General features: G+C 39.5%; 1 protein-coding gene across 10 annotated transcripts in view; it reads left to right on the plus strand.

Moving 5' to 3' along the window:
• LOC127653151 (dynamin-2-like) overlaps positions 1-14,850 on the plus strand; it is a 72,518-nt gene that overhangs the window by 42,419 nt on the left and 15,249 nt on the right. For 3 of the 10 annotated variants that reach the window (XM_052139707.1, XM_052139705.1, XM_052139703.1), the window contains exons 11-17: positions 1,391-1,477; positions 1,560-1,630; positions 4,222-4,270; positions 5,548-5,559; positions 10,383-10,493; positions 13,469-13,774; positions 14,489-14,653. In XM_052139707.1, the coding sequence (XP_051995667.1) occupies positions 1,391-1,477; positions 1,560-1,630; positions 4,222-4,270; positions 5,548-5,559; positions 10,383-10,493; positions 13,469-13,774; positions 14,489-14,653 (801 nt within the window). Of the gene's footprint in view, positions 1-1,390; positions 1,478-1,559; positions 1,631-4,221; positions 4,271-5,547; positions 5,560-5,758; positions 5,792-9,787; positions 10,495-13,468; positions 13,775-14,488; positions 14,654-14,850 lie in introns of those variants that run through there. The other 7 variants (XM_052139713.1, XM_052139710.1, XM_052139709.1 and 4 more) reach the window with 5 other exon arrangements.

Consider the following 14,850-nt stretch of genomic DNA (forward strand, 5'->3'; position numbering starts at 1 on the left):
AAACAAAAATGTAGCTTTTTGGCCATAATGACCATCGTTATGTTTGGAGGAAAAAGAGTGTGGCTTGCAAGCCAAAGAGCACTATTCGTGAAGCATGGGGGTGCTTTGCTGCAGGAGGTACTGGTGCATTTCACAAAATAGATGGCATCACGAGGAAGGAAATGCATGTGTAAATATTGATGCAACATCTCAAGACATCAGCCAGGAAGTTAAAGCTTGGTCGCAAATGGTTCTTCCAAATGGACAATGACCCCAAGGCATACCTCCAAAGTTGTGGCAAATTTGCTGAAGGACATCAAAGTCAAGTCAAGGTATTGGTGTGCCCATCACAAAGTCCTGACCTCAATCTGATAGAAACTTTGTCGGCAGAACTGAAAAAGTAAGTGCGAGCAAGGAGGCCTACAAACCTGACTACATTCAAACCAGTTCTGTCTGGAGGAATGGTCCAAAATTCCAGCAACTTATTGTGAGAAGCTTGTGGAAGGCTACCCAAAAAGTTTGAACCAAGTTAAAAACAAAGATTTTTCTTTTTTTGCAGGATATATGGTTTAATGTGTCTTTTATCCATACAATGGAAGTCCATGGGATCCAAAACTTTTAAAATAAGGATGCATCAGATGTACACGTTTGGTTTTGGTTGCATTGCTTCATAAACCGAGCAATTTTTAGGTCGCTGTGTCAAGTTAAACATAGTTTAAAATGTAGAAAAACATGTTTTCAGATCCCCTGCACTGGGGAATGTGCATCGTACAGTTGTGTTTGAATGCAAGAATGAGTCCTGATCTTGTTATCTTGTCCTGAAACATGTGTCTACATACATGTTATTGTGGCATGTAACCAGCGAGGACAACATTATTCAGACTGGAAGTATACGATTCTCATCGGCACAAGGTAACCTTGTCAGAGTATTTTAGTATTGTGTTCCACTCGCATAGGCAGAAGAATGCTTAAGAACATGTAACATGACCGAGCTTCATAAAAACCATCTAGTTTCAGTATTTAAAAAATGAAAGAACCGGTTCTGAAGAACCAGTACTCAATTCCCAACCCTAGTTACAACATCCATAAAGTGAATGTTTACTGCACGTATAATTTAATTAATTGATTCACTGTACTTTCTTAGCTGAAAGTGAATGCTCTCTTACCAGCACAACTTGCTAAAATAGACAATTCTATGTGTGTGTGTGTGTGTGCGTGCATGCTCTGTCTTTCATCGATTCCTCTTGTGCATGGTAGCTTGGCTACAACTAGTCCTTTATATACATCCACCTGTGTGAAAAGGAATTGTTGTGGTTAGCTCTGTGTGTGTGTGTGTGTTTATGCAATTGAATGTGGCTGTGATTGCGTGTACATGCTGTAGCCTGCATCTATGTGCTGTTTTTCCCCATAGCTGGGCTCTTACCCCAGACTGCGAGAAGAGACCGAGAGAATTGTCACCACTTACGTCAGGGAGCAAGAAGGCAAGACCAAGGACCAGGTGCGAGACCAGCGAGAGAACTTACCACTTTTGGATTTTTGCCCTATTTTTGCTCATTTATCAAAAATGTTCTAATCTCCAGGTTCTTTTGCTGATTGACATCGAGCTGTCTTACATCAACACCAATCATGAAGACTTCATTGGATTTGCAAAGTATGTGCAGCACCCAGTGCAGCAACTCTTTTCTTTCTCAACCAAAAGCTTGACCTCTAACCTTCAGCAGTGCATAGTGGGTGAATTCTAATTAAAAGTGATGATCCCTATGCCCTACTCTCTTCGAAGTGTAGAGCCCTTGAAGTGTGTACTTTTAAAGCATTGTTTCAAACCAGTCCTGGTGGGTACCCCAACACTGCACATTTTGTACATCTCTTTTTTTTTGACACTATTATATATATATATATATATATATGTTATTACCCTACTAATGTGCTGATGAGTTGAATCAGGTGTGTTTGATTAGAGGGATAAATCTGTAGTGCTGGGGTGCCTCCAGGACAGGTTTGGGAACCACTGCTTTAAAGCAAGCATGGCATGACTGTATGAATATACCCTTTGTTTATGGTGCTTTAAATATTTATTTATTTATTTTGTATGATATGGTATGGAGAACATATTCCATCTCTCTGAAAGATATCACTAAATTAGTGTCCTAAAATACCGCACCGGTTTCTGTGACAGCACTAGCGATAACCTAGTGATTAACCAATCAGAAGACTACGATGTGCTTTCTGCCTGTCAATAATTTTCGCATTCTCTGTGTGTAGTAGTTGAAGTGGATCATTCGGGTTAAATGCAATATTTAGATTTCGAACAGTCATCAGTTGAGGGTGCTATTTTGAGATGATGCACTGGTGCTTTTCTGCTTTGTGACCACCTTAGTGGTACAACGTATCTTTAGAGGGTGAGGTTTTGGAAAGAGGGGTGTGTCTATTGCAATGGCTCAGTCTCATGGAAGTTACAGAATGGCTAAAATTGCTTACAGCACATTTAACAGTCTTGTGGAAGGGCCCTGAAAAGATTCATTTTCTTACTTTAGATTGGAACGACTCTTCGAGTGGCGTTCTCTTCACGCAGTGCCCTTGAAGGGCGCAAAAATGCTGTTTGGAAATCGACAAGTGTCAACAAGGAGTGTTATGGTTGGCCTTGTTGCCCTGTCTTGTTTAGCCAGACTTTGGACTGTGGGTATATGTCTGATCTGCATTGCAGATGACTTATGTAGACAGATAGGGGCTATCTGACCAACATGTGCAGCATTCAACAATGGTTCACTTTTTTATATGACGCTATAACAAAGCAGAATATACAACTGTGCACAACAATACTTTGTTTACTTGCTGCTAAAGATGAGTGCTGTTAAAAGTTAAATTCCACTTTTTTCAATTTCTTGAGCTTTGCCACCCTGCATGCTCAGTTTCCATTGGATGCTCACCCTATGACTTCAGACTCCAGAGTCCTGGAACATAAAACAATTTGTGATTTCCTCACTGACTTTAGTTGTTGATAGTCAGCTCAAAAAGATGTAACATGTTAGATATCCTCAGACTAGATGGAATCGTAGTTGGAGGGTAAGAAATCAGAGGAGACCCATCAAAAACTATAAGACTTTGTCAACTTCGACTGGTCCAAAATCTTCAGACTGGAGCCATTTAGCACTGATTTGACCAACTGCAAATCGGGGCTTAAATAGGTGTTAAAGTCATGTAGTGCAATCCAGTCTTAAGTGTCTCAAACAGTAGTCTTAATATCTTAAGCATTCAATGCTAGGAACTTGGCAAACTTTGGAAAATCAAGTGACTGGGTTGTCCTTGCAAGCACTCATGAACAGTGAACTTGTAAACACAACTTTGGCAGTGCTAGCACAGCTGCAGTAGCACTACTGATCGGCATGTTTTCTGTTGTGCCTGTGAGTATTCAGCTTTTATTCATGCAGCACACGGATGCAAATGTATTCATTTTAATTATGTCACCTGTATCTACTTGTTTCTAAATTAGTTAGTACTACCAAAACTAAAAAGAAAAATGTGTTGTTTATTTTATTTCTTTTATTGACGAGGTTCTCAAGGACCAGTAATTTGATGCCCCAATACTGAATTACCTTCTCTATATAAAAATGTATGTTTTAGCATGTTTTTATCCTGTAAAATAATGTATACAATGATTAGTTACATTCCCCCGGCCTGTGCATTTTGGGTAAATCAAAGACATAACCAAGTGCACTAAAATCATTAGTGCATGTCCTTGACATCTCAGACAGCAAGTCTACTACTAAGGACTGATTGCATGGACAATGTTGGCATGCTCAGTTAACGTAGAACTGGCAAGAGACCAAGGCAAAATAAAGCATCGACCCTGCTCGCAACTGCGTGTGACCCCATGCGCATGCTGTGAGTTTGCGGGCATTAGCTGTCACTGCCTTTCTGATAATGGTTTTCGTGCCGTCACTTTCAGTCTTGAATTCAGACGGATGGATGACGGTACCCTGCCAGGGTTCGGGAACAACAGGTGTGATAGCACCCCCTGAAATACCCACCCACATTCAGATAGATCTTAAGGAGGCCTCCCATCTCCTTTTTTTCTACCCTCCCATTCTCTTCTCATCCCTAAGTGTTGGGAGTGCTCCCACCCAGAGCGCCAAGGAAGTTTATAAAGTCATTGCTTCACTGTTGTGCTATTTTCACAATACTGACAGCAACATGCAATCAGTGCATAATCAGTGTTTGTCTGCATCTTTTCCCCACCTGCAGTGCCCAGCAAAGGAACACTGTCAACAAGAAGAGGGCCATTCCCAACCAGGTACAGATTCCTTTGCTTCCAGAAACGCTTGAATCCCTGCTGATATCCCACTTTCACTTACTCAATATCCCTTGCTCCAACACCATTATCCCCTCCACCATTTTCACGAAACACAAAAGGCCCTAACCTTGAGCCTTGTCGAACCCCTTTCATACCACCACTTTCTTTTAACCCTATATGATCTATCATATTTGAAACTAAATGATAAATTTTCCCAAGGTCTCTGACTTATTCACATGATTATCCTAAACCTTTTACCCCATGTCCTAACCAGGCATAACTCAATAAAACTATAAAAGAAATAAACAAATTGTCATGCATTAATTGGCATTAATTGTTTTTGTCCTAACCAGCTGTCATTTTGTCAGTCACTTGGTTTCTCTCTCTGCTGCATCGTCCTAGATAGCCCCGCCTACACTGAAATCTCATTAGTCCAAAATACTGTTTCTTATAATTATATATTATAAGTCAAATATATTCAGATTGGTGTTATTGTGCTGTGTCATGCAGCATTTTCACTTTCAGTGTGGACAAATTACTTTTGCTCAAATGTTGTCGCATTGCACCTGGTTAGGACACCATTTTATATGAATAAATGTTGCTCAGCACTGAAGAGTAACATGGTTAAATTGGCGAAAGAGCCAAAAACAGCCTCCTTACGCATAAATGATTTGCGAGAAAATTACATGGGCATCTCAAAAGCACATTGTGTTTAAAAGGGGGAGTTTAGACAGGGACATTCCCTCTCATATCCATCATTGCGTTTGAGAAACTGCTCTCACTTGCATCACAGCAATACTAGCCGCTAGTAACACTGACACATGCAATGCAACTTCCGCAACAATAACAAAATGAATAGTCAGTGCATAATTTTCTTTTGTTTCTATTTGTCATGCCCTAATTTAATGCAAATGTCCTCCTTTATTTTGAGTGTAATTCAGAATGTGCATGGATCCAGCTGTGACAATTGCACAACCTTATATAATTGTGATTTGTGGTAATGTCATGTGTTAATCTAAGTGCATGTAACTCTGTTCTTTTACTCTCTCAATTCTCTCTCTCTCTTTCTCTTTCTCTTTCTCTCTCTCTCTGTCTGCATCCATTTCTTTCCAACTTCTCTCTCTCTCTCTCTCTCTATTTCCATTTGGAAAACATGTGTCTTTCTAATCCACTGCCTTGGACTGTCTCCCTTTCTTGCTTTGCTTGTTTCTTGTGTCTCTTTCTCATTTCTTCTACCCCAAACTTGCCCCCACCCCCATTCCTCCTTATCACTGCAGGGTGAGATACTGGTAAGTACGACACGCATACAAGCCACGCCCAGTTAGAGGTCACCAGCACTCACCCATTCATGAGAACTGAGGCCAGTATATGTCAACCAATCAGAACTCATGCATAGCAATGGCGGCAAGATTTTTGTGGGATTGTGGCAAACACTCTAAACTTGACAGCGAGCATTAATAAGCTGACAATTTCTCTTTTACTCTGCAGCTAGGTGGCCTGAGAGAAGGTGAACCTGAGAAGGTATAGTCTTGAGGAAAACTAAAATGGTGAACCTGGAACCAATTTTAATCATTAGAATTATTATTTTTTTTACTTCGGTTACGAGTAATCAGTAACCGGCCTCAGATCCACCATAAAAAGTCCACTGTAATTAGTGGCATCACCTAACAGTTAGTAATTCTTGTAATTAAACAAGACGAGAGAGTGTTACTAACAATTTATTTTTAGATAATTTCATAGTTCCCACTTTTTATCATAAATCGCTGTATTTTTTGCATGACTTTTTAAAAGTTTTTTTAAAGAGAAATGTGTGTTTGTATACGAGTGAAACGGAGGCCTCGGTTGTCCTGTTGCTGAATGTGAGTCCTGGCGACCCGGACTGGGTAAGCAGAGTTTGCCTTGTGGAGAATCAGCCTCCATCACTTTGGGGGTATTGGGGTGGATGGGCGGGCCAAGTACACATCCAATCAGGTTGTGGAACTAAACTCAACTGCAAGATAGCAGTTTTACATGTGGTGTGTGGTTTTGCTTTTACCTTCATATAGACTGAAATAATAACTAAAAAATGTAATCAAGTTGCTATGAAGAGCCAATCAAGATCATTTTCAACTGAAAAAAATCATACAAACAATATGTTTAAGGCATTGCTGGGCGATATATCTAAAATTAGTTTGATATTTCTGATCCTTTTGACAAATTCATATGACTGCATATTCAGTGTCAATATTTGTGGATTTGCTCTGAAATGGCATCAATCACAAATGCCATTTTGAGACTTCCATAAACATTTTTGGGTGATGAGACAAACCAAATCACTGAAACACAGTTTGTACTAATTCGCAGGGATTAAGTAAATTTACCATCTCTATGTCACGGATGCAGAGACAGGACCCAATCGCAGAGTTCAAAAAGCAGGGATTTGTATTTAATAATACAAAAATAAAGGGGGAAAACTCAACCAAATCCCCCACAAGGGGGAAAACAAACATAAACAATCCCGTAGGGGGAAAAGGTTTCCAGGCTGGGGCAGAGGGTAACTGAAACATGCAGGACTGGAAAACGGGGCAAACACACAGGACTGACTAGAATACACACAAGATGAACTGGCACTGGACAGCACACACAAGGAGACTAAAAGAGGGAGAGAAATCAACAGGTTAACAAGACAGGGAAGGTGTGACTAATAAACGAATGATGGGAAAACAAGGAGGCGGGGTATGACGTAAGCCAGAGAGACACGTGGCGATATAGAAACAAAACAAAGCCACATGCTCTCCCAAGACAACAAAACACTCGAATGGCATGAGCGCACATCTCCAAGAAAATAAGGTAATGTACGCCCATGCCAACCGACAAACAAGACAAGAGCATGCGTAGCAACGCCAAACAAAGCAATGCCATGCAGTCTCCCAGTAAACGAAACCTGAGCGTACATCGTGATGCATGCTACAGGCGACAAGACACCTGTGTGAGATTTAGGCCACACACACACCCGACACCATAGACCGAACCTCAGCACAACATGAAGACAGCTCACGATCCGGGCACGCAACATGAGCGTGACGCAAGGCGCACCCGTGTTCGCGAGTGACAGACGTAAACTATTGACATGAGCGAATGCTGCCAAGATGACATAAGCGCGATTCACCCATGTCAATAACAGACAGACATGTAGCATGAGTGTCCGTATCCCAACACAGACCGAAACCGATCCAGACAGGAAGTCAGGACACAGACACCATACTCCAGACATGAAACAAGACAGACCGAAGAGCGCACGGCAGGGAATACCTCCGAAACCATGTGCTCACACAAAGACAGACAACGAAACACAAGACAGATATGGTACTATGATGCCACAGTCCTGTCAGCAAAAACCCAGAGTGACAGGACCGTGACACTCTAACATTAGTTTTGCTACTGTAGTTTAAATCAGAGATGCCAAAAAAATGTCTTGTCGCTCTCATACTTGCAAGTCAGGAGGGATTGCAAAAACGTATCTAATGACGCTGTCTTTAGGAAACATAATGGACAAATAAATAAAGCTCATTAAAACCATTCCAATATACTCAATGTTGCTTAATTCACCAATCAAATCATTGTGAATTATCATGAATATTCGTCCATTATGTTCTATATTGCCCAGCCCTAGTCTGAGGTTAACTGTCCCTTGTTGTTGTTGTTGAGATATTTAATTATTTTCTTCTTTTAATGGCCAGACTGTGGCTTTACTGGTTTCAATAGACTCCAGTTTAGCTACTCAACCTTAGGGAAATCTTTTCTGGGGCAAAATCAATTTAGATATTTCTATCTGGGTAATTACCAACCATGTAATCATTGAATCATATTGTCTTTTACTTCCAAATCACACCTTCTGTCATCAAATTTTCAATTAGATTGCTGATCATACTTTGCCAACTCTATTATACTAATTGATACTTGTGTTTTGCATGTACAGTAGATCATATTTTAATTACTTTGTGAAATGAAGAAAGTAAGTATAGTGGATAAAGAACATTGAGGAAAAAAGAAATCCCAAGTTCGAACGGAAAATAGAGTCAGTCTCTCGTTTCTTTCAGCTGTGGGCGGCTTAGTGAAATTGGATCCATGTTAAGAGAATTCAGAGCCTCAACCAGACGCTGACCACAGATATTTGCTGGCTTTCAGTCTAATGAAAACATATACAAAGTTTTTCCCCCTCTCTCAGTTATGGAAACTCGTTCTGGAAGCTACAGTACCTTCTGGCACGAGATGCATGAAGCGTACTATCCTGTCATCTTTTTTTCACCCCATTAATGTTCTATCTTTCACCCTTCATGTACACTGTTCCACCCCCTCAAAGACGGTTATCAGTTTTCTAGGTTTAAAAAAGTTGATGGCTTTTCCCCTCCAAGGCAAACAATCTATATAGCCTGTCTGCCATAGCTTTCTGTCGGTGTTGTTTCTGTTGGCTGTCTCTGACTAACTTTTCCCTCTCCTCTCAGTTTCACTCCAGCTTTAGAGAGAAAAAAGGAAAAGCGGGAAAGGGAGAGGGGGGATGGTATCGTAAAATGTGTGTGGTACAATATTTTAATTTGTTAAGGAAAGAAGTTCCATTGATACCGTATGATATTACAACATGATAAATTTACTAGCAAGATAGAACTGCATGCATATGAATGTTTGAACACAAGATGTGGTTTAAAGTCAACATGAAACGAAGTTTGCAATCTTTAACATGAACCAACATAAATCTTGATTAATGTACATTTCTAATAACATTAAAAGTTGTATGTTAATATTAGTTAATGCATGATTAGCATTAACTTAAAATGAACAATAGTAGGTTCTGTTGTTTGCTGTTTAAATAATAGTTTTTTATTGATGCCTAATGCATAAATGTTATTGTATACATCCGTATTGTAAAGTGTTACCTGTATTTCCAAGTAAAACAGGATATTCAATGCAAACAATTTTCGACAAGGCTGGATTTTACCAGTCGGGAATTGGATCGTAAAAAAACTGAATTGCGTTTCATACCAGAATGTATGGCCAGATGGTTGGAGCGAAGGGGTTGAAAAGAATTTACAATCAGACCATGAACGTACATTAATAAAGCAAATGGGATGCATTTTGAATTCATGTTGACTTTACAAAACCAAGTACCCACAATTTCAGGTACCTTTTTAACCCCCAAAAATAGCACTGCAATCCTGCTTAAAGCTCTAGATATACCTCCCCTCCCTTTTTAAACCCTGTTTCCTTCACTAATGTTTTTCACATCCCTATCTTTCCTAGCTTCTGTACCTTCTTTAAACAAATTGTCTCTACCAGTTTGACCTCCTTTTCTTTTTCTACTCTCATTATTTCTTCCAGTTCAATAGTTTTTCTCTATTTGGCCACACTTTTGAGCATCTTTCTCCATTTAACATCACTAACACTGCCCTGTTTTGTTTAGCAGCATTGTAAACTAGCTTTTACTCACCAAATTGACCCTAACATACCACCGCCAACCTCTAACCTCTGTTCTTCTTACAGGCCAGTCCGTCTGGATGGCATCTGCAGTCAAGTTGCCCTGTGCTTTAGGAAAAACTCTTGTAGAGAAAAGAAAGACAAGCCAACCAAATTGTTCCATTTGATCTTTTATTATGCTATTTCAAGACATCACCGACACTCCCCAATGGCATTTTGAGTATTTACTCAGTGTTTGTAGTGGATTTTCGAGACAGTTTATTTGTGACCAAGCTTTAATTGTTGCCTTATGTTCTGGCTCTATGCAGACTAGTACTAAAGGCTTTGTTATACTAACAATCCACAATTATATGCTTAGGGTTATTTTTATTATTTGCATTTAGCGTTGCTATCAGTACAGACCCACTACACATTTTTGAGTTGCGACCCACTGGTTGAGAACCACTAATTTACTGAGAACCATTGTTTAGTAATTCATATTAGCTACGATAAAACTAATAGACCTTGCAGGGTACCACAAAATATTTCACCACCAGGTAAATCACAGGGCTTTTGTTTTTTAGGTTAGGGTAGAAGGTTCTAGAACAAAAAAGAATTTACATGTGTGGCTCTCATAAATGTTGCCCTGCACCCTCCACCCCCTACTTCCCCTATTCCACAGGTGATCCGTAAGGGCTGGCTGACCCTGAACATCAGCATCATGAAGGGTGGTTCCAAGGAGTATTGGTTCATCCTGACGGCCGAATCACTATCCTGGTACAAGGACGAAGAGGTGAGACCCATCTGTTCTTTGTTTTTCTTTTTCAATCCCTCCCCATCTCATAGTTTAAATGTTTAAAACTAGCGCCACTAAAGTCCCTTCCCTACTAAAGTCCCAAGTCTGTTCACTCTCCAGCAAAAAAAGGCAAAATGCAAACGCGAAGTAAAAATTGCAGTAGCTACAAAAACCACATTAAAACTTTTACTCTCCTTTCTCTCGCATTTTGAGCACAGTCAAGCCAAACATTTCACAGGACAAATCATTGTCTAAGGGGCTGTTCACAACGAAACCTTCTTGTGCTTAAAAAAAAAGAAAAGCTAGACGCAGCACCACAAACAGCAGAACGCAGGTGTCTCGATATGTTTTAATGTTTTTAACAGTTCTTTTTAACTTGACATGGAACCTGAGAAATGTGATGCACTGCAACAGTCAAAGATGTCCGTCTAGCTCATGTCCACATAGAAAAACAATAGAAAATGAGAACTGACAATAATGTGTTCGGTTTGAACCGTACTTAAAAATCACCTTATTTCGGCCGTTATGGTCATCATAATTAAAATTTGACAAATTGTATAGTTATTGTGTTTTACTTTTCTTTAAAAGCTATAGGCATACAAGAACAGCTCCTACTGTATCTTCATGAAGTGGAAAACACAGAAATCTCAATCTCTTTGTCTAAATTACATTTCAATAGCATATTTTAAATCGGTATCATACATTTTTCTTCTTTTAAATCAGATCATTAAAAAATTTTATATATATGTTTTTTTAGACCTGTCCAGTTAATCCAAATACATGTTCTAGAGTAAACAAGCTTCACATCTAGAGTAAACAACTAACCTTTTTATTTATTTATTTAAATAACTTTAAGTTAAAAGAGCAAATCATCTTTTTAATAAAGGCAGGACCACCATATTGAGCATTGCAATATCTCCCATTCATTTTTCTATGAGTTGTCCGTCTCCTCCCCCATTACACTTTAGTCTCTGGCGCCATTGAAGTAGGATTTGAGCCCCATGTGTTTGTTTAAAATGAGCACACCCGTTCTCTCTTTCTTGATCCCTCTGAGAGAGATTGTTTATGCAATTCCCCCTGAATCTAGCAGTGAATGGTAGAGTCCTGTTGCTTGCAGCGCGGGTGTGTGTCCCTGCCCAGCCTAACCAATGTGCGGACTACTGTTCAGCTTCAGCGTGATGAACAGGTAGTCTGAACACTGGGCAGGCGAGGGGGAGGAAAAGGATGGCTGGACCGCAGGTCACTGCACTGTGACAGTACACCACTGCAGAGAGAGTAAACAGATCAGACGGGCACACTGATAACCTCAACAAACCTGTCAAGCACATGTTCAGGACATATTGCACCACAAAATTAGAAGTTAGAAATAAGAAATAATTTTTTTGCTTTTAAAAAAAAAAAATATATATATATATATATATATATATATATATATATATATATATATTTATATATATTAGTTACTTTTTTTTTATTGTGACATTATTTTCACTAAATTTAGCACATTTCTCCACCCAATTCTCAATACCATAATACAAAAAATCTAATTAATGTAAAATAAAAAATTATGAAATATATTTTGTAGTCTGATACTAGTATTTGTTGTTTTGCCTTTATTTAGCCTCTATTACAGTCCTTGTGTCATACTGTATTACAGTAATGAGAATCACCATTGAAAATAATGGGGATTAGACAAGAAACTAAAAAGTACAATGTTCAATAACAAGAATTTTGGAGGGAAATGTGCTTAAGTGTCGTGAAAATAATGCCACGACGCAAAAAATAGTAATGGTGCAAAAATAGGCTTTGTTTTATTTAACACAAAATATCTTTTGATTTTGGTGGTGAAATGTGAGCTGGACACATTCTTATATGATGCACCCTAAAATGTGCACACACTTATATCATCCATAAAATGAAAAAAAATTAAATAAAAATTCAAATCTGTTTTTACGTTTTAAGTGTTTGTTAATATTTTCACTTGAAATAAACGTATCGTACTGAAGAATGAAGGCAATCCATATCCAAAATCACATATGATGAACTATAAGTATAACTAAGTATGAAATCTAGGCAGCTCTACAACGTAAATGAATGTTCAAGCATTATTTCTCGTTATTTTTATAAAGACGTATTTGGTATACTCACATATCCACTGCTGTATGGCGACACGTATTCCAGGCCTCTGCCGTTTTCTTCATGACAAATACTGACTATTTTGCCGCCATGACTTCTTTCTCACATTCTGTATCACGTACAATCGTAGTTTTCGCACTTTAGTGTTGCAATACAAAAACCAGCAAGGATTGGTCCTCCAGTGATGGTTCCTGAAGCAAAAAGAAAGCGTTAAATGGCGAAAAGAGAGATGAAGATAGAGAGAGCGAGACGAAAGGGGAGGCAAAGTGACGTGGCATACGGACTGAAATGTTCCAGCCGGTATCCGACTTTGGAATTTGCAGGAAATCGTACTGGGTTGCTGGGGGGTGTTGTATGTGTGTCTGTATGTGTGTGTGCATACAATTGTGTATGTGTGTGTTGGGGGCAGGGAAGTGTTCCTCTGAGTGATGTAACCGTTGGGACCGTAGCAGTTCTTTCTCAGACATAAATGTTTCCAGATGCTTCTTCTCCACTCAACAGAGCGAGTTGGCAGCCGTAGTTCTCACCCAGACTCCTCCTTTGCTCTTTCTTCTCTCTCTGTCTCACATCCCCCTCTCTGGCTTGGCAACCTGGTGGTCCTTCTTTAAAGGAATAGTTTGCACCAAAATGAACATTATCTCCCTTATATTGTTCCAAACCCCCAAAAATGCATTTCTTCCCATTTATTACTTTAGGAAGGGCTTTAGTATTGCTTTAGGAATGGTTACAATATTTTTGGCCTGGTCTCTGAAAGTCGCAAGGTTTGTTACCACTCTCAAGTGACTTGTAAGATTGTTGTGTAACTCCTTTTCTCCCTCCCTTGCGCCCTCTAATAGGAAAAAGAGAAGAAATACATGCTTCCTCTGGACAACCTGAAGCTCAGAGATGTGGAGAAAGGATTCATGTCCACCAAGCACATTTTCGCTATCTTCAACACTGAGCAAAGGTCAGGGCTTACTGCAGCTCTTTGTGTTTGTGTGTTTGTGTTAGTGTTCGGTCGGTTCATGTGCGGGTTCGATTGCTTTCACAGGAATGTTTATAAGGACTTGCGTCAGATCGAGCTGGCCTGCGACGCTCAGGAGGACATGGACAGCTGGAAAGCCTCTTTTCTCAGAGCGGGAGTTTATCCTGAGAAAGATCAGGTACAGATGTTTGGTCTGCAAAAATATACACTACCAGTCAAAAGTTTGGACACACCTACTCGTTCTTTATTGTTACTATTTTCCATCTCTTAGAATATCTGTAAAGTCATCAAAAAAAATTGAATTACACAAATGGAAGTATGGGAATTGCTATTACTTTTCCAAGCAATTGGAATTTGCCTGATAGACAATAAAACAGATGAAAGAAATCCCATAGACTTCCATTTCAAGGAAGGACCCGAGCCATATCTAGGGACCAGAATATTATAAATACTCTTTTGGGCTCTTATCTTGGGCCAATAACCAAACATGCAGAACTCCCTAACAACCCCATAGCGACTCCCTGATAAACATCCAGAAAACCACAGCATCGTAGCAGTGACTTTTGCATTGTCCCAACACATTTTCTTATAAAAAATATATAAAAGGTCAAATCAGCCAAATTTTTGAAACTTCCTCAGCAGAACACTTTTCTGAATTAAGATAAACATAAATGAAGCTGTCCAAATATTAAATGGCATGTTCGTTAAAGGGGGCTCTGTTCGTGCTTTAAATAGGTCTGAGATCATTTAGAATGTTCACATATGGGTCACAAATCCAGCAAACCATGCTCTGAATTCTGAAACGAATCAAGTGTGAAAACACCCTAAAATTCTGGTTCAGAACAAACTCTCAAATGTAAGTGATTGTAAAGAAGCTTAAATGTGTTTGTAGGTGGAGTCAGAAGATAGAGCTCCAGCAGACACGTTCTCCATGGACCCTCAGCTGGAAAGGCAGGTTGAAACCATCCGTAACCTGGTGGACTCCTACATCGGTATCGTCAACAAGACCATTAGAGACCTCATGCCCAAGACTATCATGCATCTTATGATCAACAGCGTAAGTGTTTGTTAGCAGTTTCTGTTGTATTGTATAGAAGAGTCTTGCAGAGCCAGACTTGAATATTGGGATATTCTGCCCCACTGCTTACTGGTTCTGCCCACTGCCTACTGGTGTTAGTTCCCGTTGGGGATGAAGAAGACTATAATAACAATATAATAAGAACCCATTCAAACCCACGACCTCTGGAACGGTGA

This window comes from Xyrauchen texanus, chromosome 12 (genome assembly GCF_025860055.1).
Source record: "Xyrauchen texanus isolate HMW12.3.18 chromosome 12, RBS_HiC_50CHRs, whole genome shotgun sequence".
In the NCBI taxonomy this organism is placed as follows: Eukaryota; Metazoa; Chordata; class Actinopteri; order Cypriniformes; family Catostomidae; genus Xyrauchen; species Xyrauchen texanus.